Consider the following 18258-nt stretch of genomic DNA (forward strand, 5'->3'; position numbering starts at 1 on the left):
AACAATGATTGTTAAAAAAATTGCATGAACACTAACAGTGATTGTTGAAAAAATTGCATGAACACTAACAGTGATTGTTGAAAAAATTGCATGAACACTAACAGTGATTGTTCAAAAAATTGCATGAACACTAACAGTGATTGTTCAAAAAATTGCATGAACACTAACAGTGATTGTTCAAAAAATTGCATAAACACTAACAGTGATTGTTCAAAAAATTGCATGAACACTAACAGTGATTGTTCAAAAAATTGCAGAACGTTTATGGCGTCCCCCGTCTCCTATTAGCAAATGAGCTAAGATGTCGAAGCTAGTCTTCAGGATCTAGCACAACAGAGGCCGTTTGGGCGCTATCTGTTCCGTACGTTGCCGGAATCGACTGTCCGTCGCCTTCTTGTGTCGTTTCTGTTTCGTACAGGCGATTATTATCCTCGCTCTTCGTGACAACGGAAAAATTTGTCTCTGCCGCTGATGCGTAGAATGTGACAGAATCACCACCGATATCTGCATCTGTAATATGCCAGTACTGATGCGGAAGAGATGCTGGTCTTGGTGCAGTATTGTCTGGGACTGTCCTGGTACACAGAAACGTGTCGATTGGAAGTGATGACGGTCGGTGCTGGCTTCGAATGGTGTGGGCGTCTGGGATTTCGCTATAGCGGGCTTCGTCTGTTACCGGGTCGCGAGTGGAGTTCGCGAGGGCGCCCGAATTCGGAACGGTATCAACTAGGGCGTCTGGAATTTCCCAATAATTTGGAGCATCAAGTTCTCCTGGGGCCGGTTGCTGAGTGGAATCTACGAGAGAGTCCGGAATTTCCCAATAGTGCGGGGCATCGAATGACGTGTCATGGGCACTTCTTCTGCCGTTTTTATTTGCAGGATTGCTAGGCACTGAATACTGACGTTTGAGATGCGTACTCTTATGCAGCCTGTCAAAGATATTGTCCTGGAGCGCCACAACTGGAGACGACGAAGCTCTTCCTCTTGCATTTATATTTTTCATCTCCATAGACTCAGTTGGTTCACCTTGGTTGCCTGTTTGGAAATGAGAGTTTCTGTCATTGTTTCTGCCAGATAACTGTCGTTTTCTATAACCGTAGGCCAGGGTAAGCCCAAGGCAAAATAGTCCACTGCAACCAATGTCAAGGTGAGTCCTAAAGTGATATGTTGTTTTTCTGGACGGTCATCATGTACTTCTGTTCTGTTAGGCATCATTTTTCTTGTTGTGGCTTTGTCTTTTAGATTAAAAGTATATATCGCAGTGGTGTTGGGCGAAACTGTACTGTTGTCGGTAGTATCGTGAACTTGGTTTTCCAAGCACGTTTTGCCAGAGATGATCATGACTTGTGTGGGGTCAAAGAAAGAAAGGGATGCCTTGTCTGGGGTAAGCGAAATACATGTCACATTTCTTATTTCTTGACCTTGAACGTGCCGTCTCATACCCTCCAGAATATTTGAACTGTTTTCCGTTTCTGTCGACTTCTCATCGAATATCAGTGCCGTATTTGCTCTTGTTCCATTTCTGCATGTCTGGATATCTGCAGTAACAAGCCGAATGTTGAGACTATCCTTCAGAGGCAACTGTATTCCTTTTTCCTGCTTCCAGGCAGACACACACTGCTCTGTGGCAGGCGCACCTGCTTTAGCCGAAACAATAACAAATGGTGACACAAGCATTGCTGACTTTGAACGAGTCTCCAAACTATCCAGTGCAGAACAAAGGCTGTTAGTCCCTAAAATAACATCTTTGGACTTCTTCTCATTCCACTCTAGTTGGTATTCGTTGTCGTGGCCTTGACGTAAACAGAGAATAGAGTTCTCGATAACAGCAGATATTTGTCGCATGTGGGAACTAATTCGAAGAGAGAGACTCCACTGTTTTGTGACATCAGTGTTGACGCTGTGGGCATTTGAGAGTTTTACGATCAGCAATGACCTGATGAGCTCGTTGTTGTCGAAACCGTAAAACAGCTCCGGTGAGAGACATGCTTGCACCAACCTGTTCCGACTTATGTCCACTAGGCGAAGTGTGTGCTGGCTGAAAGATTCGAAAGTTCTACCGTGGATTGTTTCAATGCGATTGAATCTCAGTACAAGCTCTCTTAGCTCAAGAAGGCCTAGAAAACTGGAATGGTCTATACACGTTAGCTGGTTTCCCCAAAGTATCAACTCCCAAAGGCCAGTGAGGTCTTGGAAACAACCTGACTCTAGGTGTGAAATTTGGTTGTGCGCGAGAGACAAGGTGCGAAGATGTCTCAAATCACCAGCTGTAAAGTATCTGGTTTTTACCTCAGTCAGTTTGTTGAATTCCATGTGCAACTCCTGTAATGTGGAAAGATTTGCTAAGGTGTTCTGTTCCAAGTCCGTAATCTCGGTGTCTACGAGGGCGAGGAAAGCCAGTTGTGTGCGCTCGGGGATGGGTAACTTTGCCGCCGACAGAACGCCGAACTGAACCCCCCTGACGCCGACCCATTTCGGGTCGCTGAAACACCAAGCGTCGGGGATAGGTCCTGGTCCTTTCGAGCACGTGAGACAAGGATGTTTGATGTTTCTAGTATTGAACCAACTCCCGCTGAACTGTAGACGGCCGTCAGAGCAGCTTACCCATCTGCACTCGGGGGAACAAGACTCATTCGCTGCGGCGGATAGCATGACGCTAAAGAACAACCATACCTTAAGAGCGCTAAGGCGACGTTCCATGATGCTTTGTAGATTTTTTTCTGTGAGTATCTCGAAGAGTTGTAGCCTACACAATTTTATACAGTTCGGCAAAGAACGTTGTAGCCAACAAGACAGAGTATAACTGATGACGTGCTTGCTGAGTCCTGACTTTCGAAGAAATGAAACTTGTCGCCAGAATTTTTTTCTTCAAAACGGAATAGTTGAATAAATCATGTTTTTATTAATAGCCGGAACCAACTAGAAGTGCCATGCGCATTACGGTCCAGATTTCGCTCAGGTGCAGTTCTTCCGCGACAGGGTCGTGATAGTGCGCGGTAAAAAAGTGACGAAAGGGTTTTGAGGGTCCAAGTTTGAGGTGACATTTCTCATAAACTGCCATGAAACATCATTAAACATGGCTTAAGAGTGTAAGAAACGGTGATTTTGGGGTGAAAATTTCTTTTGGCTCCGAACCTTACTTCTGGGTATTCTTGCGCGCCAAGTGTAATCCGCCCGTTTGACCTAGATTTCGCTCTGCGCCTTCCTCATTATCGACTTGCAACCCCTTGTGCCGTGGACGATTTGAACAAGGCTGAGGCAATAAAAATCATTGCCAAGGCGACGACTGAATGATATATATTATTTCATGTGGTGGAGCTAGCAATCTACATTACAATTATCAGGAGAACATATTTCCCTATGTTATAAAGACATGCACGTAGTGAAATTTACAGGATGGGTGGAGGAGGTGTTAGCCTGGATGCCAGACCCAAAGCACACTGGACACAAAATATCTGTGTGCAAGGGTCTGGTAGGGCCAGATAGACCTGCCACTCGAACGCTCAGTATCTGAGCGTAAGGCCCCATTGGTGGAACAGCAGGAAGCAATTTTACACCTCTGCTATGATTGGTTAAAAACTTCCAGCTGTAAATCTTTGAATCTTCAACAGTGGCCACCAGCAGATGAGATAAAACTGTAGATAAGGTTATCTTGTCCTGGTGTGTCAGAGGACTGTTACCTAAACAAACAGGAAAGCCTGGGCTGTACACTACTTCTACTATTAGACTAAGTTCTGCTGTTATTTTGGAAAATAAACTCCCAAAACATTTAGAAAATTGACTGGTTAATGATTAACTGTTGAGCCCAAGATTGTCTCCTGCTGACCAATGGTGATACCATGTAACAGGCTACCTGTGGTGTGGAGGGTCATCAATCACAGCTTCTCCTCCCTATGCTCGAGAGCCTTTCCTAAGAGACCCTACCAGACCCTTGCACACTGAGATATTTTGTGTCCAGTGTGCTTTGGGTCTGGCATCCAGGCTAAGGAGGTGTGGGGCAATATACCAAATACACGTATAGGAGGAATCAGCCGTTCTTCCCCAGCAATATAGATTTTATGATGACATACTTACTTACTTTACTCGAGTTCCCGCTAGAAACAAACTGAAAACAATCCTCCACTTCACTCTATCCTCCACCAGAGACTGGATTTTATGTCTGGTCTGAAGTTGTTACTCCTTTGACTTTTTTGTTTACCTTTTGTGGGTTCCAAAAGGACGGATAATTTCTTTTCTCTCTGTGACCTGTTTGAATATGGTCTTTTGCCAAAGACAGCTGTGCTTTCTGTCCATGGTGTGGGGAGAAGACTGATGACCAGTAATTAATCATGCCAGGCAGCTGGATGGGTGGCACTTGGGCACCCCCCGTGTAAGTTACCTGCTTGATCCAAAAACCACATGGCCCAAGGTTTCCTCCAAACCAATTCCCTGGGGAACGCATTCGTGCAATTTTTGAAATTCTTTCAAAGCGATCGTAGTACTTACACAAATGCCTCCGCCTCAAAGGCGTCGCCAAAAACTACAGTACTAGAATTTTCTTTCTAATCTATTCGGGTATAGTCAACGTTTGGCTCTTTCTGTCAGCGTCAGTCATTTCTGCCGGAATTTTTTTCTGAGAGATTATCCTACGCGAAAATTCCCAATTTTGTGCATTAATTTTGGAGTGAAAATAATGTTTTTCCGCTGACACCAAACTTAAAAAGATTGAAGAAACGAAACTCAGTTGGTCTTGTAGCTGAAGATATATGCTTTTGTCCCATGTACAGTTATTCTCCTTCCGAATTTTTCCACGGCAGAGACGATCGCTAGATTTGAGGGTTTGCAGCTTCGAATAGAAACACCGAAAAACTGAAAATAATGTAACATACGTTAGAAGTTGTGACAGCTTTGTTGTCAAGAAATTAATATGTGGGCATTCAACAAATTCTACATTACATTTAAAAACTGGGACGGAATTATTTTTGGCCGACAAAATTAATTGTCCTAGACAGAGTGTCATAAATAAATGGATATGGAGCAAAATTGGATACATATACATATAAAGAGGCCTACATATATGCGTTTAGCGCCCTGAGTGTCTGTTCAGAATTAATTTTTCCAAAATTCTCATTTTCACATGTTTTTATCTGTAGTCACGAGTTGCTCTGTTAAATTCAAGTCACATAAAAATTTACATTTAAACTCCTGATAGTGTACATACATATAGCTACAGGGTCGAATATGGCGACCTGTGGGACAGGGAATGTTACGAGCCGCCTAACATCTGCTTGGAGATTTAATGGCCCGCGGATGTCAAATCTGGGTATCCGGAAACGGTGGGCTAGGGCTTGGGGTCGGGCTACCTTGATGGGCTACCCTTCTGGGCCCCAAAGGGTGTGCATGGGGGCTTGGTCACAGATTTACTTGTCTTTACAGCTGTGGGTGGGCTGTTTGGGGTGGTAATCACTCCTATTAGCAAGGCAAGCAAGACTTAGTAATAGCATGGAGATAAAAAATCATGATCTCCATGGTCATAGGAAGTATGTTTTTGTTACGAAGAAAATTCCAAGTCAAATCTTGCGCATTTATAGCCAGACTATTAACTGCTTTCAAAAAGCCCCCCCCCCACCCTCCCACAAAAAAAGGTCATAAATGCAGTCGCCCCAAGAAGTCTGCGGTGTAGGCTATGCTAGTCGTCTTTTGGCTGTTGATGAAAATGGAAAAAAAAGTGTTTTACATCATGAGACTATGGCCGTGTTCATGTGAAGTCAGTGAAGGCGCTTTACATGTGGTTTACCCCGAAGCCGGTTTCAAGTGGCTCCATCTGAACGCTCCAAATTACATTGAAAGCGCCTCGATCCCAAACCACTTCTAGAGGTGGTTTCGAATCGGTTTTCCCGCATCGCGATTTGCGTCTGAACGCAATGTGATTTCAATGTAACTTCGCCTGGCCGTGGATTACGGGGTTGTTGGCATCCTTCCGTCTCGGGAGACGATGGAGTCCGCGCCATGGTTCAGTTCGTCTTCAGACATTCTGATTTTGTCTCAGAGTAAGAGTTGTAGCCTACACAATTTTATACAGTTCGTCAAAGAACGTTGAAGCCAACAAGTCAAATAGATACTAGTATAACTGATGCGTGCGGCTTCCTGGCTGTGGAAGACATGTATTACTGATGACGTGCTTGCTGAGTCCTGAGTTTCGAAGAAAGGAATCTTGTCGCCGGAAAAACTCATTTTTTAAGACGGAGGAGTTGAATAAATCATGTCTTTATTAATACCAACTAGAAGTGCCAGATTTCGCTCAGGCGCTGTTCGTTCTGCTAACGTGCTATCATTAACAGGCACATGTATATACATTCAACAATTCCTTAAATACATGTATTTGAAACCTGTAAACAAAATTATTTTGGTAGACAAAATTAATTGTCCCAGACGGAGTGTCATAGATAAATGGACAATGAGTAAAATTGGCTAGGATACATATGTATACAAAGATGCTTCAAAAAATTGCATGAACACTAACAGTGATTGTTCAAAAAATTGCATGAACACTAACAGTAATTGTTCAAAAAATTGCATGAACACTAACAGTGATTGTTCAAAAAATTGCAGAACGTTTATGGCGTCCCCCGTCTCCTATTAGCAAATGAGCTAAGATGTCGAAGCTAGTCTTCAGGATCTAGCACAACAGAGGCCGTTTGGGCGCTATCTGTTCCGTACGTTACCGGAATCGACTGTCCGTCGCCTGCCTGTGTCGTTTCTGTTTTGTACAGGCGATTATTATCCTTGCTCTTCGTGACAACGGAAAAATTTGTCTCTGCCGCTGATGCGTAGAATGTGACAGAATCACCACCGATATCTTCATCTGTAATATGCCAGTACTGATGCGGAAGAGATGCTGGTCTTGGTGCACTGTTAGTTGTATTGTCTGAGACTGTCCTGGTACACAGAAACGTGTCGATTGGAAGTGATGACGGTCGGCGCTGGCTTCCAATGGCGTCGGCGTCTGGGATTTCGCTATAGCGGGCTTCGTCTGTTACCGGGTCGCGAGTGGAGTTTGCGAGGGCGATTTCCCGAGTGGTCCCGATTTCCGAATTCGGAACGGAATCAACTAGGGCGTCTGGAATTTCCCAATAATTTGGAGCATCAAGTTTTCCCGGAGCCGGTTGCTGAGTGGAATCTACGAGAGAGTCCGGAATTTCCCAATAGTGCGGGGCATCGAATGGCGTGTCATGGGCGCTTCTTCTGCCGTTTTTATTTGCAGGATTGTTAGGCACTGAACACTGACGTTTGAGATGTGTTCTCCTATGCAGCCTGTCAAAGATATTGTCCTGGAGCATCACAACTGGAGACGACGAAGCTCTTCCTCTTGCATTTATATTTTTCATCTCCATAGACTCAGTTGGTTCACCTCGGTTGCCTGTTTGGAAATGAGAGTTTCTGCCGTTGTTTCTGCCAGCGAGCTGTCGTTTTCTATAAACGTAGATCAGGGTAAGCCCAAGGCAAAATAGTCCCACTGTGACCAATGCCAAGGTGAATCCTAAGGTGATATGTTGTTTTTCTGGACGGTCATCATGTACTTCTGTTCTGTTAGGCAACATTTTTCTTGTTGTGGCTTTGTCTTTTAGATCAAAAGTATATATCGCAGTGGTGTTGTGCGAAACTGTATTGTTGTCGGTAATATCGTGAACTTGGTTTTCCAAGCAAGTTTTGCCAGAGATGATCATGACTTGTGTGGGGTCAAAGAAAGAAAGGGATGCCTTGTCTGGGGTAAGCGAAAGACAGGTCACATTTCTTATTTCTTGCCCTTGAACGTGCCGTCTCTTACCCACCAGTGTATTTGAACTGTTTTCCGTTTCTGTCGACTTTTCATCGAATATCAGTGCCGTATTTGCTATTGTTCTGTTTCTTTGTATATCTGCAGTAACAAGCCGAATGTTGAGACTATCCTTCAGAGGCAACTGTATTCTTTTTTCCTGCTTCCAGGCAGACACACACTGCTCTGTGGCAGACGCACCTGCTTTAGCCAAAACAATAACGAATGGTGACACAAGCATTGCTGACTTTGGACGAGTCCCCAAACTATCCAGTCCAGAACAAAATATCATCTGCCCCAGTGCCCCTAAAAATATCATCTTTGGATTTCTTCTCATTCCACTGTAGTTGGTATTCGTTGTCGTGGCCTTGACGTAAACAGAGAATAGAGTTCTCGATAACAGCAGATATTTGTCGCATGTGGGAACTAATTCGAAGAGACAGACTCCACTGTTTTGTGATATCAGTGTTGACGCTGTGGGTATTTGAGAGTTTTACGATCAGCAATGACCTGAGTTGGTTGTTGTCGAAACCGTAAAACAGCTCCGGAGAGAGACATGCTTGCACCAACCTGTTCCGACTTATGTCCACTAGGCGAAGTGTGTGCTGGCTGAAAGATTCGAAAGTTCTACTGTGGATTGTTTCAATGCGATTGAATCCCAGGACAAGCTCCCTTAGCTCAAGAAGACCTAGAAAACTGGAATGGTCTATATACGTTAGCTGGTTTCCCCAAAGTATCAACTCCCAAAGGCCAGTGAGCTCTTGGAAACAACCTGACTCTAGGTGTGAAATTTGGTTGTGTGCGAGAGACAAGGTGCGAAGATGTCTCAAATCACCAGCTGTAAAGTAGCTGGTTTTTACCTCAGTCAGGTTGTTGAATTCCAAGCGCAACTCATGTTACATGTAATGTGGAAAGATTTGCTAAAGTGTTTTGTTCCAAGTCCGTAATCTCGGTGTCTACGAGGGCGAGGAAAGCCAGTTGTGTGGGCTCGGGGATGGGTAACTTTGCCGCCGACAGAACGCCGAACGGAACCCCCCTGACGCCGACCCATTTCGGGTCGCTGAAACACGAAGCGTCAGGGAGAGGTCCTGGTTCTTTCGAGCACGTGAGACAAGGATGGTTGATGTTTCTAGTATTGAACCAACTCCCGCTGAACTGCAGACGGCCGTCAGAGCAGCTTACCCATCTGCACTCGGGGGCACAAGACTCATTCGCTGAGGCGGATAGCAGGACGCTAAAGAACAACCATACCTTGAGAGCGCTAAGGCAACGTTCCATGATGCTTTGTAGATTTTTTTGCGAGTATCTCGAAGAGTTGTAGCCTACACAATTTCATACAGTTCGGCAAAGAACGTTGTAGCCAACATGACAGAGTATAACTGATGACGTGCTTGCTGAGTCCTGACTTTCGAAGAAATGAAACTTGTCGCCAGAATTTTTTTCTTCAAAACGGAGGAGTTGAATAAATCATGTTTTCATTAATAGCCGGAACCAACTAGAAGTGCCATGCGCATTACGGTCCAGATTTCGCTCAGGTGCAGCTCTTCCGCGACAGGGTCGTGATAGTGCGCGGTAAAAAAGTGACGAAAGGGTTTTGAGGGTCCAAGTTTGAGGTGACATTTCTCATAAACTGCCATGAAACATGGCTTAAGAGTGTAAGAAATGGTGATTTGGGGGTGAAAATTTCTTTTGGCTCGGAACCTTACTTCTGGGTATTCTTGCGCGCCAAGTGTAATCCGCCCGTTTGACCTAGATTTCGCTCTGCGCCTTACTCATTATCGACTTGCAACCCCTTGTGCCGTGGACAGTACTACAGTACTAAACTACAAAAAACTACAGTACTAGAATTTTCTTTCTAACCTATTCGGGTATAGTCAACGTTTGGCTCTTTCTGTCAGCGTCAGTCATTTCTGCCGGAATTTTTTTTCTGAGAGATTATCCTACGCGAAAATTCCCAATTTTGTGCATTAATTTTGGAGTGAAAATAATGTTTTTCCGCTGACACCAAACTTAAAAGATTGAAGAAACCAAACTCAGTTGGTCTTGTAGCTGAAGATATATGCTTTTGTCCCATGTACAGTTATTCTCCTTCCGAATTTTTCCACGGCAGAGACGATCGCTAGATTTGAGGTTGTGCAGCTTCGAATAGAAACACCAAATAAACTGGGGTGTGTCCCCATGACAGGTGTACATGTGTACGGGAATTCGATGGAAAAACTGAAAATAATGTAACATACGTTAGAAGTTGTGACAGCTTTGTTGTCAAGAAATTAATATGTGGGCATTCAATAAATTCTACATTACATTTAAAAACTGGGACGGAATTATTTTTGGCCGACAAAATTAATTGTCCTAGACAAAGTGTTATAAATAAATGGATAGTGAGTAAAATTGGATACATATGCATATAAAGAGGTCTGCATATATGCGTTTAGCGCCCTGAGTGTCTGTTCAGAATTAATTTTTCCAAAATTCTCATTTTCACATGTTTTTATCTGTAGTCACAAGTTGCCCCGTTCAATTTAAGTCACACAAAAATTTACGTACATTCAAACTCTGATAGTGTACATACATATTGCTACAGGGTCGAATATGGCGATGTGTAGGACAGGGAATGTTACGAGCCGCCTAACATCTTGTTTTTGGCGACGTCTCGGGGAGGAGCCTAATGGTACAGTATTGTGTGCAAGAATTCTAGGAATGGTACAGGCATTCTGTCCACAGGCATGCGGAATGTCCACAAGCATTTCTCTGACCCACATCTATGCCCACATTCCTGGAAACCCTTGGGAAGACCTGTCTGCCCCAGATGGCCCTACTTTCTGTGACCACGGGGCTCATTCACTATACACTCGGGGGAGGAGTGCACTATATCTTTACCAAGGCTACCTCAAAATGAAAACAATAACCCTAACTGCAACTACCGTCGCCATGGCAATGTATGTTTTCATTGCCAGTCTTATGTTTTGTTCTCAAGGAAATATATGATCTCTATGTATTACATGTAAATGGAGATTTTAAAATAGAGAAAATAACTGTTAACACGCAGGACTGTTGTAAAAAAAAAGCCTTTAATCAAGACATAAAATCAGCATACATGAACTAGTATCATTGTTATGAACTTATTTAGTCTAAATACTGTATATACATGTACATATAGAAATACAGGGAAAGGTAATATGTATTACACTACAGACTTGTTTCAATTTGGTGCTTTTTGTACATAGCTATAAAAATTAAGTCCCAGGTTGAGACAAAACTTTGAAGCAGACTGTACACCATGTTTGTCATTTCATACCCAGGAAAGCTTGAATGTTTGTTTACCCACAAGATACATAATGTATGTAGACTATTAAATAGACTGCAATAGGAAAGCTTTAACATAACAAATTGAGCAGTACAGTTAATAGAAAAACAATTCTCCACAACTTTAGGTCAGGTGTATTTCTACTCTTCACTATAGCTATGATAGGAGACTGACATTGTTTATATGTGAATAATAGCTATATGAATATCCATAGATCAGATGCATATTTTCATATCTGAAGTTTGATCAGATTCTCTTTCTCAGTTGCTTAAAGCGTCCTAAATATGCTATGTGAATATTCAATTTTTCTGTACACTAATTTTCCATAGACTAATAGGAATGACACTTGACAAAAGATACTGGGCATTAAAATAATAATAACTGAACTAAAGTTTTGTCCTGTAGTCTGCCAGAAAGTAGTCTACAGAAAAATTGATGACCACAATCATGGCATATTCAGGTTGCTGACACAACTCCACCACCACCCAACCAACCAATAGACTAAATATTGAAAATTGACCTATTACTGATACATACCATTATACATACATGTACATTTAAACAGAGAAATTGCATTAAAGACACAATTCAATGACATCTTACATGTACCTAGTCTTTTCATTAAACAATTAATATTTAGTATCAGCAAGGAACATTTCCTACAGACTACAGTTGTTCCATAATTATATACATGTACTTGTAATCTGAGCATGTGAACATGATAATGTACATGTAGTCGATAATGCCAGCAAAAAGGAAAAATGACATTATATTTAGTTAATAATGGACTGGAGGAAAGGAAAAAGATAAGAACAGCTGGCAGAGATCTTGAAACAGATGATGAGACAGAAAGAATACTTTCTTGTACATAAAGAGCACTGTTATCACTATACAAAAGTACAGAAACTTGTAGTTGAAGATCCAACTTGTATAGTCATGTAGAAGGTCAAATAACATCTAAGTTATACGGAAATGAAACTCAAGTTGGACTGCAAATAGTACAATACCTGACATTGTATATCAGCAATATTGCCACATACTGTAACAACCAAAATGTTTGGCTGCTTTCTGATTGAAGGGTTTGCCTGGACAGATGATGGAATTTGAGTTCATCCCAACTACATGTATCCCATGCTTCTTCTACAATGTATATGTGGATTATTTTGATATTCTATTTCGTAGATGTGTAGGTCGGAGACCACATACAAAACTTTTAAGTTGGCAGACCAATACAGTTTGTCACCACATAAAGATATAAATACAAACTTAATGAGAACGACTGAAAAAACAAGCTTCCCTCTTTGACCTTTCTAGGATTTAATAGTATTCTACAAGCTCATCCAGTTGAGAATGACATCACATCTCTTGGTAGAATGAAGCCAAGTTGTTTTTGTGGTGAGATGAGTTGTGTTGGATGTGAATCACTGTGCCCCTCATACCTTGTGCCGCCTAGAAAAGAAAAGACACTCAAACTGTGAGAAATGGATCCAATCACATGTGGTAACTATTGCAAAGGGCTGAATTACTAACATTTTGTACACAACCGACTAAAGGTGAACCAATCATCTATCAACAGTAAAAATTCAGAGAGCAACTAGAAAGGTAACATTGCAAAGCAAATGCATAACATTTGCAAAGCAAATGCATAATGTTTAAATTCACGTGGTCTAGCCCAACTAACTACAGCTACTGCTCTGTTTATTGTTACTTAAATGCATTCATAATTATATAATAAATATTTGGTGACAAGCCCCTCCAATTTTGTCTTGCTACATAATGTAACCAACACCACAGGGTGTCTGCTGCAGCACCAGTTACCATGGTGACAGACGTCTGGTCCAGGTCGTTGACAGTTTAGAGAAGAAGAGGAAGAGAGGAGACAGAGCAAAAACAATGTTTCCTTCTGTGAAGGTAAACATAACCAGTAAGTCACTGACCAATGATCTGTATGGGACCAACACTTATTGATGAGTTTAAAAGTGGATCCAGTAATATTTTCTTAATTGTACTTACTTGGCACTTGCCCTGCGATCATGACCTTCAACAGCAATGGCACACTGCAAAGAACAAATGAAAGAAGTTAGACATAATCTACACAGCTGCACAATTAGAGGGCTGGTTCTTAGACTTATCTGACACATTTGCATATCAGCATAATTGAAGAGTATCTCAACTTCAGAAACAGATCTATTCTTCTGATGCCTATTTCTTTAGATAAAAATAGAAAAGGAACTGCTCCACTCAAGCTACTAGAAGAAACAAACCTAGAAAGTCTGCACAGGAGGTTACAAGTCTCTTATCTAAACTTCAGATCTAGAGATGTACATGTATGTTAATGTCTTATATTTCTTACTTCTATAAATAACAGCTATATCAGCAATGAAACAACAGTAAAAAGCAAGCAAATAAAAAAGAAATTGTGAGTAAATTAGACATTCTGGGTCTTGTTCATGTCTTTTGTATTCTGCACATGTATCATCTCTTTAAAAAAATGGTAAAAGAACGAATCTAGAAAAAAGCCAGTTTCATTAAAATCAGACACAAGTCATTACCCGAGTCTCCACATCAGTCCAGTCACCACTGTGCTCCTCTGCTATATCCTCAGATGCACTTCTCTTTCTGAACAACAAAAACAGAGAACACACTACACTTCAGCTGATGTCTTTGTTTAGAATTTCAAATGGAGAAAAACCCAAATCTTTTACAACTTAGAGTATTTTACAAATATGCTGGCAAACTACTCAGTGTTGTTACATTTACAGTAGTCTAAATAACAATTTCTAAACTCACATACAGGAGTGTGCTTTGGGAAAAGCCGGCTTCGAGCAACCATTTTTTAGAGTAACTGACTGTTAGAATTAGGATTTTTACTTAAGCATATTAACTGCTGTAAGAATTTTTTTCCAGACATGCAAAAAATGGGCAACCCTTAAATGAGTACATTTCTCACATCAGTCAACATTATATGTACTGACCTGCTTTCAGGAGGTGCCTGCTGCTTCAACACCTCTATGTCAGTAAACTGCACACTGTGGCCTCCTGCTCGGGACTTGAACACATCCCCCTGTATAACACACACAAAAGGTGTTCAAGAAATGCATGCAGTTAAATATTTTGTACAAAATGTTCATGTCATACACAACATGTTTAATACAGACACAACTTGTATACACATTGCATACAACATGTACACAACAGCAACAAGATGCACATGACTTGTACAAGGCATACACAACAGGTACAAGACAAGAAATTTTGGATTTTTAAGCCTTCAAAAATACAATTTTCTGCATTTTGAGAGCCCTGAATCATGGGGTTGGGAGTAATTGTTGGTGGTCTTTCAGATGTTTTTTTTTCTAAGATTTTTGTTGATTTTGTCTCTGAAGGTTGTGGCAGATTGGTTTAAACATTTTTCCGTCACACACACCACAAAGTTCAACTTAATTGACAGAAAAACAGGTGCTGGTTACAGCCTTGGGCTACATGCATGTAGTTGCTGCAGCATGAATCAGTCCAACTTACCTTGATGAGTTTAGTCTCAATTTCTCCCTGGGAGTCTTCCTCCTGATGAGTCAGGAGATACTTGTCTGTCTTCTTGATGTTCTTGACATCTGGGACAGACACAGTCATCTTCTTCTTCAGCTGCGGCTGCAGAACTGTCTCTGTACAGTAGATACAACAATAAAAATGATTAACAAAAACTCTGCTAAACTATACCTTGTACCATACATCTGACACATCTGCTTCAACAAGTGTGGGGTCGTGTGGTTTAGCAGTAGCGTCTTTGGCCTGGAACCAAGAGGTCGAACCCCACCTGGTCACCGATCTTGTGCCCTTGGGAAAGGCACAATCACACGACTTTATGAGTCTTTCCTCAGACTCCCTCGGATAGAACGTTAACTGGAGGTCCCATGTTTGGGAAAGACACACCTCGAGCACGTTAAAGATCCCACCACACCTTTTGTAAAAGAGTAGGGGCATGCCCCGGTGTGCGATGGTCCAAATACTGGTCTGATTATTCACTACAGACTCCAGGAAGAGTAGTGTGAAATTCACACAAATGGAGACCCTAAAACAAACAAACAAACAAGCAAACAAACACAGAAAATACAGAAAAAAAACAAGCTGTTTATGTTATGGTTTGCACTATGATTATAGTATGAAACCTGGGAATTTTTACCCTCTGGTGCTGTGCATCCTGGGAATGGGAAAAGGGTGAATTATGGGATATAACTTACCAGTCTCCAGGTTACAGACAGGTTTGTGGTCCAGCCAGCGGTCACCAGACGCAGACCGAGATCGGCGATGGTTTAAACGCACTGGTGGGGCAGTCTGCAGGGAATGATAAATTAGACTTAAATCCTTTACCTACATGTAGGGCAACATGTTATGAACAAAGATCATAATGTATTGCTAAGTAGATATTGCAATCCTTGGCATATATGACAAAATGCATACAATACTTTTTTGTAGGAGGAATGACAATTTTATCTTTCGTTTAGAACAACATGTTTTACAAGTGGTAGTAGCAGTAGTAGCAGTAGTAGTACATGTAGTATTACTTGTAGTAGAAGATGCTACTGTAATTCACTTTATGTTCATGGTAGCAAAAGTTCACGGTCCGAAAAAAATGGATATGTTCACAGAACTATATATTCACAGTGGTGACAGGTGCAGGGAAAAGAAAGTCCAGGAATTATTTGTTAACTGTAATGATAAGTTCACGGTACAGAAGTGACTGTGAAAACAGTGAACATAACAGTACAGTGAAAAAATCAGGAATTACAGTATACTTACTGGCTTGGGAGGAGGGGATTTTGCTCGCCTTTTTCCATCCTGTGGAGAAATGTGAAGAGACAATTCAGTGTGGTTTACAGTCTTAAATAGCAGGTTTTTTTTCTAACTTGATGGAAAAAAGTTAGACTTATGACATGCTACATTTAGTCAGTGTTAGTGTGAAACTCAATGTAAGTTTCAACCAAGGTTGGATCTAGTATTTGTGTACGTATCATGATTGCAATTTGCAGTTTGTAAGCTTTGGAAAGGAAGCCCATAACTATTGCCATCACAGGTACACACACTCACACTAATGTGGCTGAGCTAACTACATTGTATGATTTGTCTTCTGGAATTGATCAAATGGTAGATCCAGTGTCTAGGTAGGCTGAAATTTTTGTCCGTCATCTCAAATTTGTTTGGCATAATATAATGTCAAACACCAAAGGCATGACAATTCTAGGGAAATACAAGGACATGCTCCCCCAGGAAATTTTTAAATCTTTGCCCCCTAAAAGTAAAACACTATTTTCTGCAGTTTGAGGGGCAAATCTTGCTGGTAGACTAAGTTTATTTTAATAACATCATTCTCTTCCATATCTTTCCATGCCAATTTTTGTCCATCAAAGATGACAGATTGGGCAAAATTCTTGTCTGTCATGAGCGGTAAATGCTGTCAAATAAAGGACGCTGGCTGAAACACTGGGTAGAACTACAGTAAATCAATCGACTGTGAACCGGGAGACCCGGTCCGATCCCGAGTTGTACCCTGAACATGCGCCCGACGTTGTGTCCTTGGGAAAGGCACTTTACACGACTTTCCTCACTCCACCCAGGTGTGAATGGGTACCTAACTTCGGTTGGGAAAGTCGTATTGAGGTCACCTTGTGGCGCCGAATGGCAGCCGCACAGTCCCTTGCGGCAAATATGTATCATGACATTTTGTATTATGTGTATTATTATGTGTATTATTACCATTTGTATCATCTGATTGTAAACCCTGCATCAATTCAGCCCTATAAGGCTGCGATTGCACGGGTGATGTTTGTGGAATAGACCATTAATTATTTCTATACATGTATAACCACCTTGGAAACAATCTCCTTCAGCTGACGCAGTTTCTCCTCCTTTACCCACATCTTGTTCTGCAGCTCCAGACGCTGCTGCTTCATCCTGCGCTCCTGTACAGGGACAGTGGGGCACATGTAACTACAACTGTGCATCATGATATTGTACTGTGTTGTAAATATAGAATACAACACGGGGTATTCCGTATCGCCCGAGGTACAAGCCCGACAGTGCGTCGGATCGTCTGAAGGCCGGAGGGAGATCCGATCCACGGGGGGTGAGGGGGGTGGGTGGGTGGTCTGGGACCGAAATAAAATACATGGGGACATAAAAAATTTAGGTCATACCCACCCAAGAAAACACGCCTTTCAATGCGAAATGAGCGAAAATTTGGTGTCCCTAAACCAAAAAAAAATGCAACAACAATTCTAAGGCCCAAATTTTGTGTTTGAATTTCACATTTTGCCTAGAAAACCCTAGTCAAAAGCTTGATCCGTGCTGCATGGATGCTTAAAGCTTACATGCCCCACCAGTGCCGCATAGATGCCCACTGCCACGGTAATTTCATGGTAATTATGGCTGTCTGAGTTTCCCTCCTTAATCTGTCAACCAAGCAAGCCTTGAAGGAGGCTGTGCTGCATGCGTGCCATTTCCTGCCACGGTGATTATAAAGTGGACACGCTTCACCTTTAGATTAACCCCTAGTATCTGCTAAAGCAGAGATGTCCAGTCTTTTCAGTTGGACTGGAAATGATTTGAAGACGATGGACAGGAAATATGGTGCAATTTACCATTGTTTAGGAAATTTCTTACCAGTTCAGTTGTTCTCAAGTTGCAGATTTCTGTGGCAGGATACTAAATACAAAATCGAACAAAGGCTAGTGCCATAGTGTACCCATATTGTTACAATGTTTTTAGTTATCAGCAGGAAAACTTTCTCCCAAGCTACTATACATTGTGTTTGTTTCATCTACATTGTAACTCTACATGTAGATTAGCTGTCTTTTGTATTCAAGCAATGAGGGTAAGCCTGTACTACAAGGGCTTTTAATTTAGTGGTCTGCACCACTGGGTCTGCACTGTGACTTGTGTCCAGTAGCTGAAAACTGTTTGGGGCCATATGGAAGGATGGCCACTAACAAGGCATAGTCTGTAGGCAAGGGATAGTCTGTATCAGGTGACCTGTGTGACCACATCAGGTGGTCTGGTATGGCAGCCCTGTTCCATTTAGGGACCGTACGTTATTTACTGGGGGGGAGGGCCGGTGCGTAGGAAGTCAGGCAGAAAAGGTTTTCCCTGGCCCTCCCCCCCC

At 42.0% G+C, this 18258-nt stretch overlaps 2 protein-coding genes and 1 pseudogene across 3 annotated transcripts in view; all 3 read right to left on the bottom strand.

The window, feature by feature from the left end:
- Positions 1 to 310: 310 nt before the first annotated feature.
- On the bottom strand, positions 311 to 1212 carry LOC109465026 (annotated as a pseudogene).
- A 4456-nt stretch (positions 1213 to 5668) lies between these two features.
- On the bottom strand, positions 5669 to 7580 carry LOC109465027. Its single transcript, XM_019762150.1, has 2 exons — positions 7020 to 7580; positions 5669 to 5683 (listed from the first exon to the last, which is right to left on the bottom strand). The coding sequence occupies exons 1-2, from the start codon at positions 7578 to 7580 to the stop codon at positions 5669 to 5671; spliced, it is 576 nt and encodes a 191-aa protein (XP_019617709.1).
- A 4703-nt stretch (positions 7581 to 12283) lies between these two features.
- Positions 12284 to 18258, bottom strand: part of LOC109465030 (kinesin-like protein KIF23) — a 32020-nt gene continuing 26045 nt past the window's right edge. For both annotated transcript variants that reach the window (XM_019762154.1, XM_019762153.1), the window contains 8 exons: positions 16967 to 17059; positions 15900 to 15938; positions 15341 to 15434; positions 14625 to 14764; positions 14078 to 14166; positions 13655 to 13721; positions 13116 to 13159; positions 12284 to 12551 (listed from right to left, as the gene is read on the bottom strand). In XM_019762154.1, coding sequence (XP_019617713.1) covers positions 12536 to 12551; positions 13116 to 13159; positions 13655 to 13721; positions 14078 to 14166; positions 14625 to 14764; positions 15341 to 15434; positions 15900 to 15938; positions 16967 to 17059 — 582 coding nt within the window. In that variant the 3' untranslated portion in view covers positions 12284 to 12535. The remainder of the gene's footprint in view (positions 12552 to 13115; positions 13160 to 13654; positions 13722 to 14077; positions 14167 to 14624; positions 14765 to 15340; positions 15435 to 15899; positions 15939 to 16966; positions 17060 to 18258) is intronic.

The sequence above is a fragment of the Branchiostoma belcheri genome, unplaced genomic scaffold (assembly GCF_001625305.1).
Source record: "Branchiostoma belcheri isolate BF01 breed outbred unplaced genomic scaffold, Haploidv18h27 scaffold146, whole genome shotgun sequence".
NCBI lineage: Eukaryota > Metazoa > Chordata > Leptocardii > Amphioxiformes > Branchiostomatidae > Branchiostoma > Branchiostoma belcheri.

Bases quoted from the DNA above. Each gene is read 5' to 3' on its own strand.
- LOC109465027 (XM_019762150.1), bottom strand. From the start codon at position 7,580: ATGTTGCCTAACAGAACAGAAGTACATGATGACCGTCCAGAAAAACAA.